This window comes from Narcine bancroftii, chromosome 2 (assembly GCF_036971445.1).
Source record: "Narcine bancroftii isolate sNarBan1 chromosome 2, sNarBan1.hap1, whole genome shotgun sequence".
In the NCBI taxonomy this organism is placed as follows: Eukaryota; Metazoa; Chordata; class Chondrichthyes; order Torpediniformes; family Narcinidae; genus Narcine; species Narcine bancroftii.
Genome location: NC_091470.1, coordinates 194609908 through 194629127, shown reverse-complemented (window position 1 = coordinate 194629127; position 19220 = coordinate 194609908). Strand labels below are relative to the sequence as shown.

Genomic DNA, 19220 nt, shown 5'->3' with positions numbered 1-19220 from the left:
CCTCAAGGTCGCTGCACAGGTTGATAGGGTAGTTAAGAAGGCCTTTGAGATACTGGGCTTCATTAATAGGGGGATTGAATTCAGGAGTAGAGAGGTCACGTTGCAACTCTACAAATCCACACTTAGAATATTGTGTTTAGTTCTGGTCACCTCATTACAGAAAGGATGTGGAAGCTACAGAGAGGGGGCAGAGGAGATTCACCAGGTCCTTGGTTGGATTGGGAAACAAGTCTTATGAGGCAAGGTTAGCAGAGTTGGGACTTTTCTCTTTGGAGCGTAGAAGGATGAGAGGAAAGTTTATAGAGGTCAACAAGATTCTGAGGGGCATAGATAGGGTGGACGGCCAGCACCTGTTTCCCAGGGCAGGATCAGCAAACACCAGACAATGTCTGTACAAAGTGAAGGGAGGGAAATTTAGGGGAGATATCAGAGGCAAGTTTTTTTTACGCAGAGTTGAGTGCCTTGATTGTCTTGCTGGGGAAGGTGGGGGTGGATGCTGGAACAACAGGGGCCTTTAAGGGATACATGGATGGAAGAAAAATAGAGGGTTTTGGGGTAGGGAAGGGTTAGTACTTTTTTAAGAAGTAATATGTGGGTTGGCTCAACATCAAGGGCTGAAGGGCCTGTGCTGTGTGTTCGATGTATCAGTCGAACTCTGTTTTGTACTAGGTGCCTTCAGCAACTAAATCTGGCACAGTTTGCTGTCAGTCACCTGCGAATGACACCAGTAGAATCTCACCCTGGATGGAAGAAAATGACCCATCCGTTTTGAGTTGTTATTAAAATTTAGATATCTAGCACGGTAACAAGCCCTTCCATCCCACAAGCTGCTCAGTTATGGCCAATTGATCTGCAACTCCCTTATGTTTTGAAGGGTGGGAGGAATTCCCATTAACACTCAGAGGAAATCCACACAGACTGGGAGTACAAACTCCTTACAGACAGCATCGGATTCAAGCCTGGGTTGCGGCGCTGCTTTGCACTAGCTGCTACGGACCCTACACGAACTGTTGCCATTGAACCACAGGCACCTCCTCACTTTGTCTTCTTTGGCACTAACTTGTTTTTTTTTAAATGTAATTTATATTTGAACTGTGATGCTGCTGCAAAACAATGAATTTTGTGACATGTTCATGACAATAAATTCTGATTTTGATATAAATAAACTCTTTAGAACCTTCACCTGCATTTGTAAAACCTAGATGGGCGATTTAATGATTTTTTACGCTGTCTTTCATGAAGATACAGCACATTTGCTTACTACCTTAGACGGCAATGTAAATGCAAGCTGAGCCTGTCTGATAACTGACCCCACTGCTGCACGAATGTTTAATATATCCACACAGCCGTGTTATTAGCGAGAACGAGTTGAGGTACTAAAGACTTTTGTTTTCCCTCTTCCCCTTGCAGGATCAAAGGCATAGAGTCACACTGAAGCGACACCGGTAGCCTTGCTCTGGACGGACTTACCTGGCTTTAGACCATTTTGCAGGTGGGTTTAACTTGCTGCTGTGGATAGATAGAGCGCGGTAGAACAAATGCAATGGGGAAGATGCCCATGACAGAAGGAAAGTGTTGCTTACTCTCCCACTCTCCATTCACGTTCAAGTTTATTATCACCCGATTGTGTAAGTATAATCTATATATATTTGTGGATGTACGTTTGTTGTTTCTCCAAGCAAATCAATATGGAGCACTCTAGAAATATCTAAGGAGGTTCAGAAGGGGTAACATTTGATGCTGAATGTCATGACCACATTGAATTTAATCTTTAAGGTCATATGAAATTCAAAATTAACATTTTGAACTTACCCCAGGGACACCTCAATTAGTTACAGGGTTGTGCATCAATGTACGTTCAGAATAAATAACAAGTGGCCAGGTTCGCCTCAGTGCTCAGGCCTCCAGATGAACAAGGAGCAGGCAGCAGGAAGCTGAGGAACAACGCCAAGCCCGCCTCAGTGCTGATGCCGCCAGGCATTCCATGAGCAGACAAGAGCCTGCTGAGGAGGAAACATCGACTCCAAAAGCCACCAGCCGAAGGGCAGCACCAACCTGCTAAATGCTGTGTTTAACTACTCAGTTGACGTTGAGTATTCTTTCATTCATGCAGTTGTAATTGGCTCCACGTCAGAGGGACACCAATATTGTTGAGCAAAGCAGTGGAAAGGTGAAATGCCATCGAGATGTTGTTCCAATGGAAAACTTACCATGTCTCTACTGGCCGAGCCTTTTCAGCCATTGAAAATGCTGCTGGCAGTCACCACAGCAGAGTCCAAACGCTCCCTAAAGATGATCAGAGCCTCCGACTCGGCATTTCAAATGGCATCTTCTGGAGCCAACAACAACTGTTTTATTTCCCAGGCAATGCCAGGAATCCTGCCATTTACTAATAAGATATGCTAAGTATAAAATATTGGAAAGATTGTCGAACTGCAACCCAATGAAACTGGTCCTCGGTGCAAAAACATGCATACATACAGATATAACACACAGTGATGAAAGATGCTGATACAATGTGTATATACAAATGTAAAAATAAATATTGTTGAATAAAAAGTAGAGCCTTGGAGGGTGAATCTGAGCAGTTCCTTTGGTCGTTCAGCATTCTCACTGCCTGTGGGAAGAAGCTGTTCCTCAGCCTGGTGGTGCTGGCTCTGATCCTCTTGTATCCCTTCCCCTGACGGGAGCAGCTGAAAGATGCTGGGTGGAAGGGGTTTTGCGCCCCCTCTTCAGACGACAATCCCGGGAGATCACGTCGTGTTGGGGGGTGGGGGGGGGGATCTCCAGTGATCCTCTCTGCCACTCTTATGGTCCTGTGGAGTGTCCTCCGATCCATTTCTCTGCAGCAACCATACCCCATTGTGATGTAGCCGACCAGGACACTCTCAATAGAGAGCGATGGTGGCCAGTATTCCCTCATTGAGCACTGCATCTGTTGAAGTTAGCGTAGAAGAATTCAGCCTACAATATTGTACCAACATACTTAACTCTCTAAATCTTCCCCCCTTTTTTTGCATCCATATGTCTGTTTTAAAAGTCCCTATTGAACCAGCCTTCATCAGCACCCCCAGCAGTGTAATGTTGTAATATAAAAAGCAATTGTGCTTCACTCTTTCAATGCACAGTGGAACGGTTAGTACAACGCTATTAGAGCGCCAGTGACCCAGGTCCGAATCTGACACTCTCTGTAAGGAGCTTGTGCGTTTTCTCCGTGTCTGCATGGGTTTCATCTAAGGCCTCTAAAAGGTATGGGAGTTGTAGGTTGATTGGTGTATTTGGACGGCACAGGCTTGTGGGCTAGAAGGGCCTATTACCGTGCTGTATGTCTAAATTTAAATTTAAAACCAGCTTCTAGAACCTATAATGTGGTGAGGAAAAATATGGGTTCAGGATACTACAGTGAATCCCTTGGTCTTTCTTCCAAATGTCCCGTGTATTTTAATTTTTTTTGCATTTACTTATATTAGCAGGATTAACGAAAACACCTCCGAAATACAACACGCAGCAATGCACTGGCCTGCTTGTTTTGTGCTTCCAGTTCTGGAGTCAGCTTTGAGCTCACGACCTCAGTATGGAGACTGAGCTGAGGCTGAGCTTGAAAGCTGACAAGATGGCTGCCAGCTAATGAAGGCTTAACCACCGCTGGGATCAGGCTGTACTTGGAAACCAGTGAACTTAAGGGTTTATGGCCGCCCGCATCCCTTCCCTTACTCAGCAAAGATAACGATCCATAACCAATGTTTCGGGCTTGAGCGCTTCATCAAGGCATGTGTAAAATGTAGGCAGGCGCCCAAACAAAATGATGGGGGGGATGATAAGCATGGCCCCACAGGAAGGAGGTAATAGGTGGATAAGGGAGGGAGGGCACACCAGCAGACGGGGACGGGGAGATGGCTCTGTGAATGGAGAGGGAAGGGGTGAAAAGCCAGAGCAAAGGGGACAGAGGGACGGGGAAGGGAGGGAGTGGGATAGCAGAAACAGATGTTAATGCCATCTGGTTGGAGAGCAGCCGGACTGAAATTTAGGTATTGCTTCTCCAAATTACGGGTGGTCTTGGTGGGACAGTACATGAGGCCATGGACATGCTTGGGAGTTGGACACAGAATTGAAATGGTTGGCCACTAGGAGATCCCCGTTGTTGATGTGGACAGAGCAAAGGTGCTCAGCGAAGCAATCATCCAGTCTGCATCCAGTCTCTCCGATGTAGAGAAGGGCACAATGGGAGCACCGGATGCAGGTTCACAAGTGTAGTGTTGCTTCACTTGGAAGGACTTTTTGGGGACCCAAATGGAGGTGAGGGAGGAGATGTATTTTATTCCAATTCAAGGAGCTTGGTGCTGATGGGGTTATGCATTTTTGCCTGGCCTTCCCAGTGCCCATGGTTGATCAATCTAAAGGGTTGGTATCCAAATTGCATCCCATCCATAAACATGGCTGATGTTCTTGCAATATAAAGAGGCCAAAATACAAACACAATGCTGGAGAAACTCAGCAGGTCAAAGTTAAGTCGCACCCACGAATTGGAGGAACAGCACCTGATTTTCCATCTGGGCACACCAGCCAGATGGCTTTAACATCGACTTTTTCACTTTCTGCTAACCTACTCCCCCTTCCCCTTTCTACTTCTCCTCTATTCACCTCCCCTTGATCTCTGCTGTTCCTCCCTTCTCCACCTATTACCTCCTGCCTTTGCGACCACGCCTCTTTCCCCACGCCTTTCTCTTTGTTCGGATGCCTGCTGACATTTTGCTCATACCTCAAGCCTGAAATGTCGGTTGTGTATTTTTATCTTTGCTACATAAAGGACATTACTTGCACTGCTGAGTTTCTCCAGCGTTGAATTTTTACTTCAACCACGGTGTCTATTTTCAGGTTTTACTTCTAGCAGAGATAAAAATACATAACCAACGTCTTGGGCTTGAGCCCTTCATCAAGGTATGAGCAAAATGTAGGCAGGTGCCTGAACAAAATGGTGGGGAGGGTGTAGCAGAGGAAAGACTATGTATCTTTATCTTTGCTATATAAAGTACACTCTAACCTGCTGAGTTTCTCCAGTAGTTATGTTTTCACTACATAATCAATGTGGAACAGAGAAGTGGTTTATGTCAAGAGTGGGGAGGATGTGAAACTTTCTCCCACGGGCCAAAGCTGAAGAGAGGGTGGTGAAAATGCATGCTTCAAGAAACTAGTTAAGCAGATGTGGGTGCAAGGAATGGAAGGAGGTACGAATGGAGCACAAACCTCAGTACAAAGGTTAAAGCAATGCTGTTGCAGCGCCAGCAACCGGGGTTCCAATCTGGAGTTTGTATGATTTCGCCGTGTCTGTGGGTTTTCCCCGGATGCTCTAGTTTCCTCCCACATTCCGAAGACATACAGGGTTACTAGGTTAGATTCAGATTTGAGTGACGTGGGCTGGAAGGGCCTGTTAAAGTGCTGTATCTCTATTTTTAAAAAAAACATAAATTAGGCTAAGTATTCGTTTTGGAATAGATTCCATCTAATACTTTGTTATATTTGAAAGCCATGTGCATCCTTCAAGTTTATTGTCATCCGATTGTACAATTGCAACCCAACAAAACACTGTTCTCCGGTCCTCGGTGCGAAACATGCAGACACACAACCAGACCTAACACTCCTATTTATGTTTTTTACGTATGACTGATGGATTTTTTCCCTTGGCAGTTGTCACACCTTTCTTCAGGAGTGGCCGTTTAAAAATGCACTGGAACGACCTGAGGGTCGATGCTGACCCTGATGTAGATCCTATGTGCGGCGTACAGCATCCTGTTCACTAGCCCATTGTTGTGGGCCTCCTGCAGTTCAGTTTAGACTGCAGGCAGTCAGCAATAATGCATAGGGGTGCCACAGGTAAAATCTTGGAACGAGTCGCTCATTTCCGATCTTTTTTATACAGACTGCGTTCAGGGAATTTGGGAATAGTTTCCTGAAACGCAGCGACTGTGTTTATATGAAATAAAACATAACAGACAAACAATACATACACAGGACAAGTATTCATATATACAAATAAATATTGTTTCATGAATATGAGAGTCTCGGAGGGTGAGTGTGAGCAGTTCCTTTGATCGATCAGCATTCTCGCTGCCCATGGGAAGAAGCTGTTCCTCAGCCTGCTGGTGGTGGCCCTGATACTCCTGCTTCTCTTCCCTGATGCGAGTAGCTAAAAGATGCTGTGTGTGGGGTGGAAGGGGCCCTCAATTATTTTGCGTGCTCTCTTCAGGTAGATCACGTTTATGAGGGGGTGGGAGACTCCAGTGATCCTCTCTGCCACTCATATTGTGTGGATTGAATTTCAATCCATTTCACTGCAGCAACTGTACCCCACTGTGATGCAGCCGGCATCTTGATAGAGCTCCTGTAGAAGGTTGACATGATGGTGGCCGGTAGCCTTGCGCTCGTCAGTCTTCTCAGGAAGTGCAGTCGCTGTTGCGCCTTCCTGACAAGTGAGGAGATGTTGAGTGTTCATGATGGGTCGCTGGTTAAGAGAACTCCAAGGAACATGGTGCTTTCCACTACAGAGTAATTGATGTGTAATGCAGGGTGGTCATTCCTGGTCCTCCTGATGTCCACGAGCAACTTCCTGGTCATCCCAGGGTTTTACTATGGTACATGTTGCTGGTTTAGTTTCCATTGATGAGCTACTGTGGCGCCAGTGCTGATGACATTTTCTTTCATTGCTATTTCAGTGGAATATCGGAATCTGTCAAATCTGGGTTTGGAACCATGAGCTCGGTGGCTGTGCTTACACCAGAGAGCTTTGCTGAGCATCGCAGCGGATTGGGAGACCAGGAGACCAGAGGTCAGTGTGGCCGTCCAGATTGCTGGGACTCTTTAGAAAGACCCAGGAAAAGTGTTGATGCGTGGGGTGACATCTCTTGATGATCATTCCAAAGCTCTCAGTGAGCATGAAAATCTGCATTGATGAAAGACTCTTAATGACATAAACTCAAAAGTTTATTTTTAAAAGATGCATGAATTTTTGAAGCTTCTTTTACGCTGTTGGAAGCCTCTTCTCGAGGGGAGTGTCCGAACCACAATGCATTAGTAGTTGCCTGGTCCAAAAGTGCTTTGAAGCCATGCGCTGGACGTATGGGACAACCTGCGCAATTTAAAAATCTCACCTTGATATCAGGGGCGTCCTGAACCAAACCTTGGCGGTGAAGTCTCAACATCGCTGACATCTTCCCACCGGCTCCGATGCAACCTTGCTCATGTCCTGTTATCAGCGCTGCTCCTCCACGGGGCCCATCTACCCAGTGTGACGGCTGTCGGCTCTGCGCGGGCTTAAAATGGCCTCGACGGCAGTTTATTTTAAACTGCAAATAAAATTAAAGCCTTTACATGGTAATTTGTTATTAAAATATTGTGATTTGCTTTTAACTGCATCCACTGGTTCAGCGGTAAGTGTCAGATTTGGGAGGAGGTCATTGCTCAAAATCAACATTATGGGTGGAAATTCCAGGTCATTGTATACGCCGTCAGATACACAATAATACGGTCTCTTGTAGTACAGGTACAGTACCCTGTATCCAAAATGCCTGGGACCAGAAGTGCTTCAGATTTTTTTTTTGATTTTGGTACAATGGTGGCGGGGTGATAAGAGACTCTCCTGGCAGCCCAATGCTGGTCCCTACACTGATCCCTCCATCCTGCTTAACCCCCAGAACAGCCCACCACCAGTCCCCACACTGATCCCACCGCCCCACTATCGCGCTCCCACTGCCCTGCCCTCTCCTGGCGGCCCACTGCCAGTCCCCAGACTGATCCCACTGTCCCGCTTATCCCCCTGGACAGCCCATCACCAATCGCCACACGAATTCCTCTGTCCTGCTCAACCATCCAGTCCCCACACTGATCCCACCGCCCCTCTGCCCTGCAGAGGGTGGCCAGCTGTCGGTAAATACTAAAAAAAAAACTCTTCATATTCCCTTCTGAAATTGAGGTGGGGGGGGGGTTTGTATGCCCAAGGTGAGGTCAGGTGTGAATTAATTTTTTCCACATGACGTCATGTTGGGTTATTGGATATAGGGTACTGTACCTGTATAGAAGTGCAGCTGTTAATTTCTACATAGCAAGTCCCACAAGAGGCAATGCACAAATGTGCTTGAGAAAATCTGCAGGTCATGCAGCCTCCAGAAGAAGTAAAGGTTCCTGGCCCAGGCCCAAAATGTTGGCCACCCTTTTACTTCCTATGGATGACGCGTGGCCTGCTGAGTTTCTCCAGCACTTTTGTGTATTGCACTCGACCCCAGCATCTGCAGACTTTTTAAACTAAATGCAGCAAGATGATGCTTCTTTCACAGCAGACTGTTTCAATATAATGGGAAAGAATATCCTGGGATCTCCTGAGAGGACGTAAGGAGTCCTGCTTTTAATGGTTTAATCCAGTAGACAGCACCTCAGGCAGAACTGAACTAACATGTCGATCTAGAATATAAAAGTGGATAAGTCTCCGGGACCAGACGGGATCTTCCCCAGGACATTGAGAGAAGTAAAGGAGGAAATAGCAGAGGCTCTGACGGTAATTTTCCAAATGTCATTAGAGATGGGGATAGTGCCGGAGGATTGGCGTATTGCGCATGTGGTTCCGTTATTTAAAAAGGGTTCAAGGAGGAAGCCTGGCAATTATCGTCCTGTAAGTTTGAAGTCTGTGGTAGGTAAATTAATGGAGAAAGTTCTTAGAGATAGTACTTATAAATATCTGGATAGACAGGGTCTGATCAGGAGCACTCAACACGGATTTGTGGGCGGAAGGTCCTGTTTGACCAATCTGATTGAATTTTTTGAAGAGGTGACTAGGAATGTGGATGAGGGTAGCGCAGTGGATGTTGTCTATATGGACTTCAATAAGGTACCACATGGAAGGTTAGTTAGGAAGGTGCAGTCTTTAGGTATAAATTTTGAGATAGTCAAATGGATTGAACATTGGCTAAAAGGGAGAGGCCAGAGAGTGGTAGTGGAAAATTGTCTGTCAGGTTGGAGGCCGGTGACCAGTGGTGTGCCTCAGGGATCTGTATTGGGCCCATTGTTGTTCATTATATACATTAATGATCTAGATGATGGGGTGGTAAATTGGATTAGTAAATATGCAGACGATACTAAGATAGGTGGAATAGTGGATAATGAAGAAGGTTTTCAAGGATTGCAGAGGGATTTGGGCTGCTTAGAAAAGTGGGCTGAAAAATGGCAGATGGAATTTAATGCTAAGTGTGAGGTGCTTCATTTTGGTAAGAAGAATCAGAACAGGACATACGTAGTAAATGGGAGAGCATTAATGAAATCAGAAGAGCAGAAGGATTTAGGAGTAACGGTACATCGTTCCCTGAAGGTAGAAACTCATGTGAATAGGGTGGTGAAGAAGGCTTTTAGTATGCTGGCCTTTATCAATCATTGCATGGAATATAGGAGTTGGGAAGTGATGTTGAGATTGTATAAGGCGTTGGTGCGGCCTAATTTAGAGTTCTGTGTGCAGTTCTGGTCGCCTAATTATAGGAAGGATATCTCCATCGGGCACACAAAACTCAAAACGGTCAACCAGTTTACCTATCTCGGCTGCACCATTTCATCAGATGCAAGGATCGACAATGAGATAGACAACAGACTCGCCAAGGCAAATAGCGCCTTTGGAAGACTACACAAAAGAGTCTGGAAAAACAACCAACTGAAAAACCTCACAAAGATAAGCGTATACAAAGCCGTTGTCATACACACACTCCTGTTCGGCTCCGAATCATGGGTCCTCTACCGGCATCACCTACGGCTCCTAGAACGCTTCCACCAGCGTTGTCTCCGCTCCATCCTCAACATTCATTGGAGCGCTTTCATCCCTAACGTCGAAGTACTCGAGATGGCAGAGGTCGACAGCATCGAGTCCACGCTGCTGAAGATCCAGCTGCGCTGTGTGGGTCACGTCTCCAGAGTGGAGGACCATCGCCTTCCCAAGATCGTGTTATATGGCGAGCTCTCCACTGGCCACCGTGACAGAGGTGCACCAAAGAAAAGGTACAAGGACTGCCTAAAGAAATCTCTTGGTGCCTGCCACATTGACCACCGCCAGTGGGCTGATATCGCCTCAAACCGTGCATCTTGGCGCCTCACAGTTTGGCGGGCAGCAACCTCCTTTGAAGAAGACCGCAGAGCCCACCTCACTGACAAAAGGCAAAGGAGGAAAAGCCCAACACCCAACCCCAACCAACCAATTTTCCCCTGCAACCGCTGCAACCGTGTCTGCCTGTCCCGCATCGGACTTGTCAGCCACAAACGAGCCTGCAGCTGACGTGGACATTTACCCCCTCCTTAAATCTTCGTCCGCGAAGCCAAGCCAAAGAAAGATAAACAGAGTGGAGAGAGTGCAGAGAAGATTTACCAGAATGTTACCTGGGTTTAAGTACCTAGAGTACAGGGAGAGATTGGGCAGATTAGGTCTTTATTCTTTGGAGCGTAGAAGGTTGAGAAGGGATTTGATAGAGGTATTTAAGATTATGAAAGGGATAGACAGAATGGATGTGGATAGACTATTTCCGTTAAGAGTAGGAGAGATTGAAACAAGAGGACGTGAGTTAAGAGTTAAGGGGCAGAGGTTTAGAGGTAACATGAGGGGGAACTTCTTTACTCAGAGAGTGGTAGCGGTGTGGAATGAGCTTCCGGGAGAAATAGTGGCGGCAGAGTCAATTTTATTATTTAAGAAAAAGCTGGACAGGTATATGGATGAGAAGAAGGTGGAGGGTTATGGTCATTGTGCAGGTAGGTGGGACTAGAGAGGAGTGTTTGGTTCGATGTGGACTAGAAGGGCCTAATGGCCTGTTTCCGTGCTGAAATTATTATGTTATGTTAGTTTTTATTTTCTTCTTTCAGGAGTGGGATTAACCTCCTGTTCAAGATTTATTGTCACTATATACCTGGTACAAGCAGTCTAGTAAGTCAGCTTTAACGTGCACACAACAGTATAAAGTAGAAGGGTAAGAGCGCAGTTGCAAAGCACAGAGTTACAACGAGAAAATCTGTCAGTGCGTAACACGGTCAGCATGAGATCTCTGTAGTGGTCTATAATCAGGAGATTGATGAATCCAGGGAAGAAACCATCATGTAGTGTATCTTAACTTTGCTGGTGACACTAAATTGAGTGGAAAAGCAAATTGTGCAGAGGATGTGGAGAGTCTGCAGGGAGATATAGACAGGTTAAGTGAGTGGGCATGAGTCTGGCAGATGGTGTACAATGTCGGCAAAAATGCGAGGTTATCCACTTTGGAAGGAAAAGTGGAAGATCAGAACATTATTTAAATGGAAAGTAATTGCAGCCTGGGCTGGTGCATGAAACGCCAAAGGTTGGTTTGCAGGTTCAGCAGGTTATCAAGAAGGCAAATGCAACATTGGCATTCTGGAGTGGTTGAATTTAGGAGCAGGAAGGTTCTGCTGCAACTGTACACGATCCCAGTGAGGCCCCATCTGGAGAACTGTGTGCAGTTCTGGTCTCCTTACTTGAGGAAGGATGGACTGGCTTTGGAGGTGGTGTAGAGGGGGTTCACCAGGTTGATTCCAGAGATGAGGGGGTTGGCCTATGAGGAGAGATTGAGTCGTTTGGGACTGTACTTGCTGGAATTTAGAAGAATGAGAGGGGATCTTACAGAAAGATAAAATTATGAAAGGCATAGGTAAGATAGAGGTAGATAAGTTGTTCCCATAGGTGGGGGAGACCAGAACTAGGGGACATAATGTTAAGATCCAGGGTATTCAATTTAGGTTGGAGATGAGGAGGAACTGCTTTTCCCAGAGGGTGGTGAATCTGTGGAATTCGTTGCCGATTGAAGCGGTGACCTCAGTAAATATATTTAAGACAAGGTTGAATAGATTTTTTACATAGTAGGCGAATTGAGGGACATGGGAAACAGGCAGGTAGGTTGAGATGAGCCTCTCATCAGATCAGCCGTGGTCTCGTTGAATGGCGGACGGAGCAGGGCTCGACGGGCCAGATGGTTGACTCCCGCTCCTGTTTCTTACTGGCAACAGGCAGGTAGGTTGAGATGAGCCTCTCATCAGATCAGCCATGGTCTCATTGAATGGTAGACGGAGCAGGGCTCGACGGACCAGATGGCCAGCTCCCGCTTCTGTTTCTTTCATTCTCTTGAGCCTTCTCCCCAATGGGAGGAATGAAAAGAGTGTGTGTCTGGGATAGGATGGCTCCTTCCATATGCTGCTGCCTTCACCAGATTTCAGGAGGCGTGCACGAGGGATAGGGAGGTTTGCGTGGGCGACATTTACCTCTTTCAGCAGCCCTCTTCAATCTTGGGCAGAACAGCAGGCAAGCAGAACCACCTTGTCAATCCCAGCTGATGCTTTGTAACACCTTGTCTTCACAATTCTTGTGTGTGGTGATATTTCAATGGGAGTCAGCTACTGAGTCCTGTTCCTGACTGCTCTTAACACTGTAAAGTACATGGGATCAGAGGAGGTCAAAGTCTGGGTGGACTGCAGAGCAGTTGAATGGGCCTCCAAATTCCCCTTTTTAACTTGACTTCAGACTGGTAGTGCCATTCGTGCAGGGTGGTAGCACCTTTATGTGGTGTTGTGCTCTCGAAACGCGATTCAGAAGGATTTTATTTTATTTATTTACTTATTTACAGAATGTTGGAAGCAGATTCCGGCCATTTAAGCCCGCACCGCCCAGTTTACACCCAAATTAACCTTCAACCTCGCAAGTGGGGTGGCACAATTTCTCCTTCCTTCTGAAGATAAAGTGGGTCTTTTGGGATCGACCCTGTTACAGCGCCAGCGACCCGAGTTTAAATCCAGTACTGTCTGTAAGGAGTTCGTACGTTCTCCCTGTGTCGGTGGGGGGGGGGATCTCCTCCCACCGTTCCAGAACGTACCGGGGTTGTAGGTCATTTGGGAGTAATTGGGTGGCATGGATTCATGGGCCAAAAGGGCCTGATACCATGCTCTAAATTTAAATAATAAAAATTTACATTTAATTTAAAATTTTGGAGAGTAGGAGGAGACTGGAGCCCCCGGGGAAAACCAATGCAGACAGGGGGAGAATGTACGAATTCCTCAGAGACGACATGGGTTTCGGAACTTGGGTCGCTGGTGCTGTGATCCCAAATGACCCACTTTATCTTCGGAGGGTAGGAAAAACAGTGAGAACATGGCTAAATGCTTCCTGCACAGAGAAAGCTCGGTACAGCGAAGCCACCCAGGGCAGGGAAGGAGCGGGGTGTCAGTAGGAGTCCTCTTACCCACTCCTTCCATCCTATACCTGACCAAAGTCAGGCCTTTGTGAGAAGAGACCAAACTATTGAAACCACGTGTGGAGAGTAAGGTAAGCAGCTTTATTTCCTCGTACTCGCATGGCGGAGAGAGGAGGGAAACATGTTAAACGGAACAGTCACCACGCACTTGCCATGCAGCGCCTGCCAATGCTACTCACACCTGTCTCTTGTTGTCACCTATATGTTTGCAGGTGGAGTACCAGAGGATGAGGCTTATATCCCGACATACCTTGAAGCTTTCCCTCCCCTCCCTGAGAAGGGAGTGCCGGGGGACAAGACCGGTGAACCAGTCGGAGCATGGAGCAAGATCCGACCAATCAAATCCTCAGTTATCACCCAGGTATGTGGCAGATTTGGGAAAGCCTTTTTGATGCGCAAGAAATGGCAAAATGCTCTCAATTGCCTTTTACCTCCGTGACCTGCTGAGTTTCTCCAGCACTTTTATGCACTGCATTGTGACGACCCTTCTGTGAAGTCTAAAACAGTACGGACAATTTGTGAAACACTAAAGTCTGCAGACGCTGTGATTGTAGTAAATGCAGAATGTTGGAGGAACTCAGCCGGTCTTTCAGCGTCCATAGGAGATAAGGATATATTACCGATGTTTTGGGCCTGACCCCTCCCTCCCCCCCAAGGTAAAAACACAAAAGTGAAAACACAAGGCTGGAGAAACTCAGCAGGCCAAACAGTGTCTTTTAGAGAGCAAAGATAAAGATACAGAACCAACGTTTCGAATTTGAGCCCTTCCTCAAGCTATGGAAAAATGTCGGCAGGCGTCCGAATAAAAAGGTAAGGGGCGAGGAGTGGGGGGAGGAGCATGGCCCAACGGCAGAAGGGAGGAAGGGCTCAGCAGCAAGCAGGGGGAGGAGGGATGGTCCGGAGCTGAGGGAAAGAAGACAGAGAAGGGAAGGGGAATGAAAGCAGGTTAGCAGAAACCAGAGAAGTAAAATGCAAGCATGCCTCTGAATTAAAGGGGGGGGGGGGTGAGTAAAGAGGAGGGAAGAAGGGGCAGGGGGAGGAATACAGAGCCACAGCCAAGAGGCCACAGGTAGGCATAGGTAAGATTTTTCCTACTATCCCCAGCTTTGTCTCTGCTCTGCACACGGAGATGACCAGACCTCCCTCAATTGATGCCTTTGACTTTTAAGTGTCAGTTCAAAATTTTGATTTATTGTCAGAGTACATACTTGACATCACATATTAACCCTGAGATTCTTTTTTTTCATTCTGGGCCAGCCAGAATTTCTACATATTGATCGTGCAAAAAAAATTGGCAGTGCAGCAGCAAGAATGGTGGTGTGGTGTGGTGATTGCTGCTGCTCTCACATAACATTAATTACAGTATCTTGATATAAACAGAATGTGATTAATACATATATATTAAAAACCCAAACCTCCTCAACCATATATATATAATAAAACCCCCAAACCTCCCCAACCACCCCACTAATACCCTCCCTCCTCCCTTGCCCACCTACAAAAGAAAGAAAAGGAGATTAACAAGTACAGTCATATTCAAACTTTTTAGCTATGGAGGAGGTGGTTCCCACCGAAGTGGACCGAGAGATCAAATTTTAACACCAATAATTTTCAAATATGTGCTCCAAACTTTTAATAAAGAAAAAAGATTTATCTCTCAAATTATATGTTATCTTTTCTAGAGGAATACAAGCTTTCATTTCATTATGACATCTTTTCGTATTTAAAACCAAATCAGATTTCCATGCAGTGGCCAAAGCCAAATGTAAAAATTCAATTTGATACATAATCAGTCTCAATCCTAAAGTAATTGACTTAATATCTCCTAATAAAAATAATAATGGATCAAAAGGTAAATTTACTTTTAATTCCTGTTCTAAAAACAATTTAATTTGTAGCCAAAAACTTTTAACCTTAGGGCAAGTCCAAATCGAATAGATAAAAAAGTACCCATTTCTTTACCACACTAAGTTGAAATTTTTTCAATTTCTGTGGAGTTAAATATAATTTTATTTTTTATTAATTTTTTTATTTTTCACACCATAAACCACATTAACCATGATACATACTTTTTCCTTTTCAAATATATACAGTGCCATTTTATCCCTCCCCCTCCCTCCTCCCATCCCACCCTCCCTACCTCCCCCCTCCCGTCCATTTAAAGTACAAAATCTAGGATACATTAAACCAATCAAACAATGTTGTCATTCAATAAAAATAAACAAGAAATTCCACTGAGTCCATTCTTTTCATTTCCTTCTCCTTTTGTTAATTTAGGTAATGTATGTCCCCGGTAGGTTTTCGCTATTGTGTTTCATGTAAGGCTCCCATATTTGTTCGAATATTTCAATATTATTTCTTAAACTATATGTTATTTTTTCTAATGGAATACATTTATTCATTTCTAAATACCATTGTTGTATTTTCAAATTATCTTCCGATTTCCAGGTTGACATAATACATTTTTTTGCCACGGCTAGAGCTATCTTAACAAATCTTTTTTGTGCATCATCCAAATCAATTCCAAATTCTTTGTTTTTTATGTTACTTAGGAGGAAGATCTCTGGATTCTTTGGTATATTGTTTTCTGTAATTTTATTTAATATTTGGTTTAGATCTTCCCAAAATTTTTCTACTTTCTCACATGTCCAGATTGCATGAATTGTTGTTCCCATTTCTTTTTTACATCGAAAACATCTATCAGATATTGTTGGGTCCCATTTATTTAACTTTTGAGGTGTAATGTATAGCCTGTGTATCCAGTTATATTGTATCATACGTAACCTCGTATTTATTGTATTTCTCATCGTTCCAGAACATAACTTCTCCCATGTTTCCTTTTTTATCTTTATATTTAAATCTTGTTCCCATTTTTGTTTAGTTTTACCATTTGTTTCTTCATTCTCCTTTTCTTGCAGTTTAATATACATATTTGTTATAAATCTTTTGATTATCATTGTGTCTGTAATCACATATTCAAAGTTACTTCCCTCTGGTAAACTCAGACTGCTTCCTAATTTGTCCTTCAAGTAGGATCTCAATTGGTAATATGCCAGCACTGTATCTTGAGTTATATTGTATTTATCTTTCATTTGTTCAAAGGATAATAATCTATTTCCTGAAAAACAATTTCTATTCTTTTGATCCCTTTTTTCTCCCATTCTCTAAAGGAAAGGTTATCTATTGTAAAAGGGAGTAACTTATTTTGCGTCAATGTTAGTTTTGGTAATTGATAATTTGTTTTATTTCTTTCTACATGAAACTTCTTCCAAATATTGAGTAGATGATGTAATACTGGAGAACTTCTATGTTGCACCAATTTTTCATCCCATTTATATAATATGTGTTCAGGTATCTTTTCCCCTATTTTATCTAATTCTAATCTAGTCCAATCTGGCTTTTCCCTTGTTTGATAAAAATCTGATAGGTATCTTAATTGTGCGGCTCTATAATAATTTTTAAAGTTTGGCAGTTGTAAGCCTCCTTGTTTATACCATTCTGTTAATTTATCTAGTGCTATCCTTGGTTTCCCCCCTTTCCATAAAAATTTCCTTATTATTAACTCCTTGAAGAATTTCTCTGTCAAGTGTATTGGCAATGCCTGAAATAGGTATAATATCCTTGGAAAAATGTTCATTTTAATACAGTTTATCCTTCCTATTAGTGTTAGTGGTAAATCTTTCCAATGCTCTAAATCGTCTTGTAATTTTTTCATAAGTGGATAATAATTGAGTTTATATAGTTGGCCGAGATTTTTATTTATTTGTATACCTAGGTATCTTATTGCTTGCATTTTCCATCTGAATGGTGATTCCTTCTTAAATTTTGAGAAATCCGCATTATTCATAGGCATTGCTTCACTTTTATTTGCGTTAATCTTGTAACCCGACACTTCTCCATATTCCTTCAATTTCTTATATAATTCTTTTATTGATAGTTCTGGTTCTGTTAAGTATACTATAACATCATCCGCAAATAAACTGATTTTATATTCCTTGTCTTTTATTTTTATCCCTTTTATATTATTTTCTGTTCTTATCAATTCTGCTAGTGGTTCTATAGCTAACGCGAACAATAAAGGTGATAGTGGGCATCCCTGCCGTGTTGACCTGCTTAAGTTAAATTGCTTTGATACATATCCATTTACTGTCACTTTCGCCAATGGTCCCTTATATAATGCTTTAATCCAATTAATATACTTCTCTGGTAAACTGAATTTTTGCAATACTTTGAATAAATAATTCCATTCTACTCTGTCAAAGGCCTTCTCTGCGTCTAAAGCAACTGCTACTGTTGGCGCTTTACTCCCTTCTACTGCATGAATTAAGTTAATAAATTTACAAATATTGTCTGTTGTGCGTCTTTTTTTAATAAATCCAGTTTGGTCTAGATTGACCATTTTCGGTACATACTCTGCTAATCTGTTTGCTAATAGTTTAGCTATTATCTTATAATCTGTGTTGAGTAAAGATATTGGTCTATATGACGCTGGTGCGAGTGGATCTTTCCCTTGCTTTAGTATTACTGTAATTATTGCTGTTTTACATGAATCTGGTAAGCTTTGTGTTTTATCAATCTGGTTGATTACTTCCAGGAGGGGAGGAATTAATAAATCTTTAAATGTTTTATAGAATTCTATTGGGAATCCATCCTCTCCTGGTGTTTTATTATTTGGTAATTTTTTTATTATCTCTTGTATTTCTACTATTCCAAATGGTTCTGTTAATTTATTTTGTTCCTCTATTTGTAGTTTTGGTCGTTCAATTTTAGTTAGAAATTCATCTGTTTTCCCTTCTTTCCCTTCGTTTTCAGTTTGGTATAATTGTTCATAGAATTCTCTAAAGGTTTCCTCGATCTCCTTTGGATTATATGTGATATGTTTGTCTTTTTTCCTTGCTGCCAATACCATTTTCTTAGCTTGTTCTATCTTAAGCTGCCATGCTAGAATTTTGTGCGTTTTTTCCCCAGTTCATAATATTTCTGTTTTGTCTTCATTATATTCTTCTCCACCTTATATGTTTGTAGTGTTTCATATTTTATTTTTTTATCTGCCAATTCTCTTCTTTTAGTGTATCTTCCTTCATTGCTAATTCTTTTTCTATATTTACTATTTCCCTTTCCAACTGCTCTGTTTCCTGATTATAGTCCTTCTTCATCTTGGTTACATAACTTATTATTTGCCCTCTAATGAACGCTTTTATTGCATCACATAGTATAAACTTATCTTTCACTGATTCCGTGTTTATTTCAAAATACATTTTAATTTGTCTTTCAATGAATTCTCTAAAATCCTGCCTTTTAGGTAACATGGAGTTTAATCTCCATCTATACATTCTTGGAGGGATGTCCTCTAACTTTATTGTCAATATTAAGGGTGAATGGTCCGATAATATTCTAGCTTTATATTCTGTTTTTCTTACTCTATCTTGCATACGAGCTGATAACAAAAATAGGTCTATTCTTGAGTATGTTTTATGTCTAGCCGAGTAATATGAATATTCCTTTTCCTTTGGGTGTTGTTTCCTCCATATATCCAAAAGTTGCATTTCTTGCATCGATTTAATTATAAATTTGGTTACTTTGTTCTTTCTGTTAATTTTTTTCCCAGTTTTGTCTATATTTGAATCCAAATTCAGGTTGAAATCCCCTCCTATTAATATGTTCCCTTGCATATCTGCTATCTTCAAAAAAATATCTTGCATAAACTTTTGATCTTCTTCGTTAGGTGAATATACATTGAGTAGATTCCAAAACTCCGAATATATCTGACATTTTATCATTACATATCTCCCTGCTGGATCTATTATTTCCTCTTCTATTTTAATTGGCACATTTTTACTAATTAATATAGCTACTCCTCTTGCTTTTGAATTATATGACGCTGCTGTTACATGTCCTACCCAATCTCTCTTTTAATTTCTTGTGCTCCAATTCAGTTAAATGTGTTTCTTG

The 19220-nt window shown here is 42.9% G+C and overlaps 1 protein-coding gene across 5 annotated transcripts in view; it reads left to right on the top strand.

Moving 5' to 3' along the window:
- Nucleotides 1–19220, top strand: part of LOC138754895 (vigilin-like) — a 107853-nt gene that overhangs the window by 21425 nt on the left and 67208 nt on the right. For all 5 annotated transcript variants that reach the window (XM_069919852.1, XM_069919856.1, XM_069919851.1 and 2 more), the window contains exons 2-4: nt 1411–1492; nt 6711–6823; nt 13481–13629. In XM_069919852.1, coding sequence (XP_069775953.1) covers nt 6748–6823; nt 13481–13629 — 225 coding nt within the window. In that variant the 5' untranslated portion in view covers nt 1411–1492; nt 6711–6747. The remainder of the gene's footprint in view (nt 1–1410; nt 1493–6710; nt 6824–13480; nt 13630–19220) is intronic.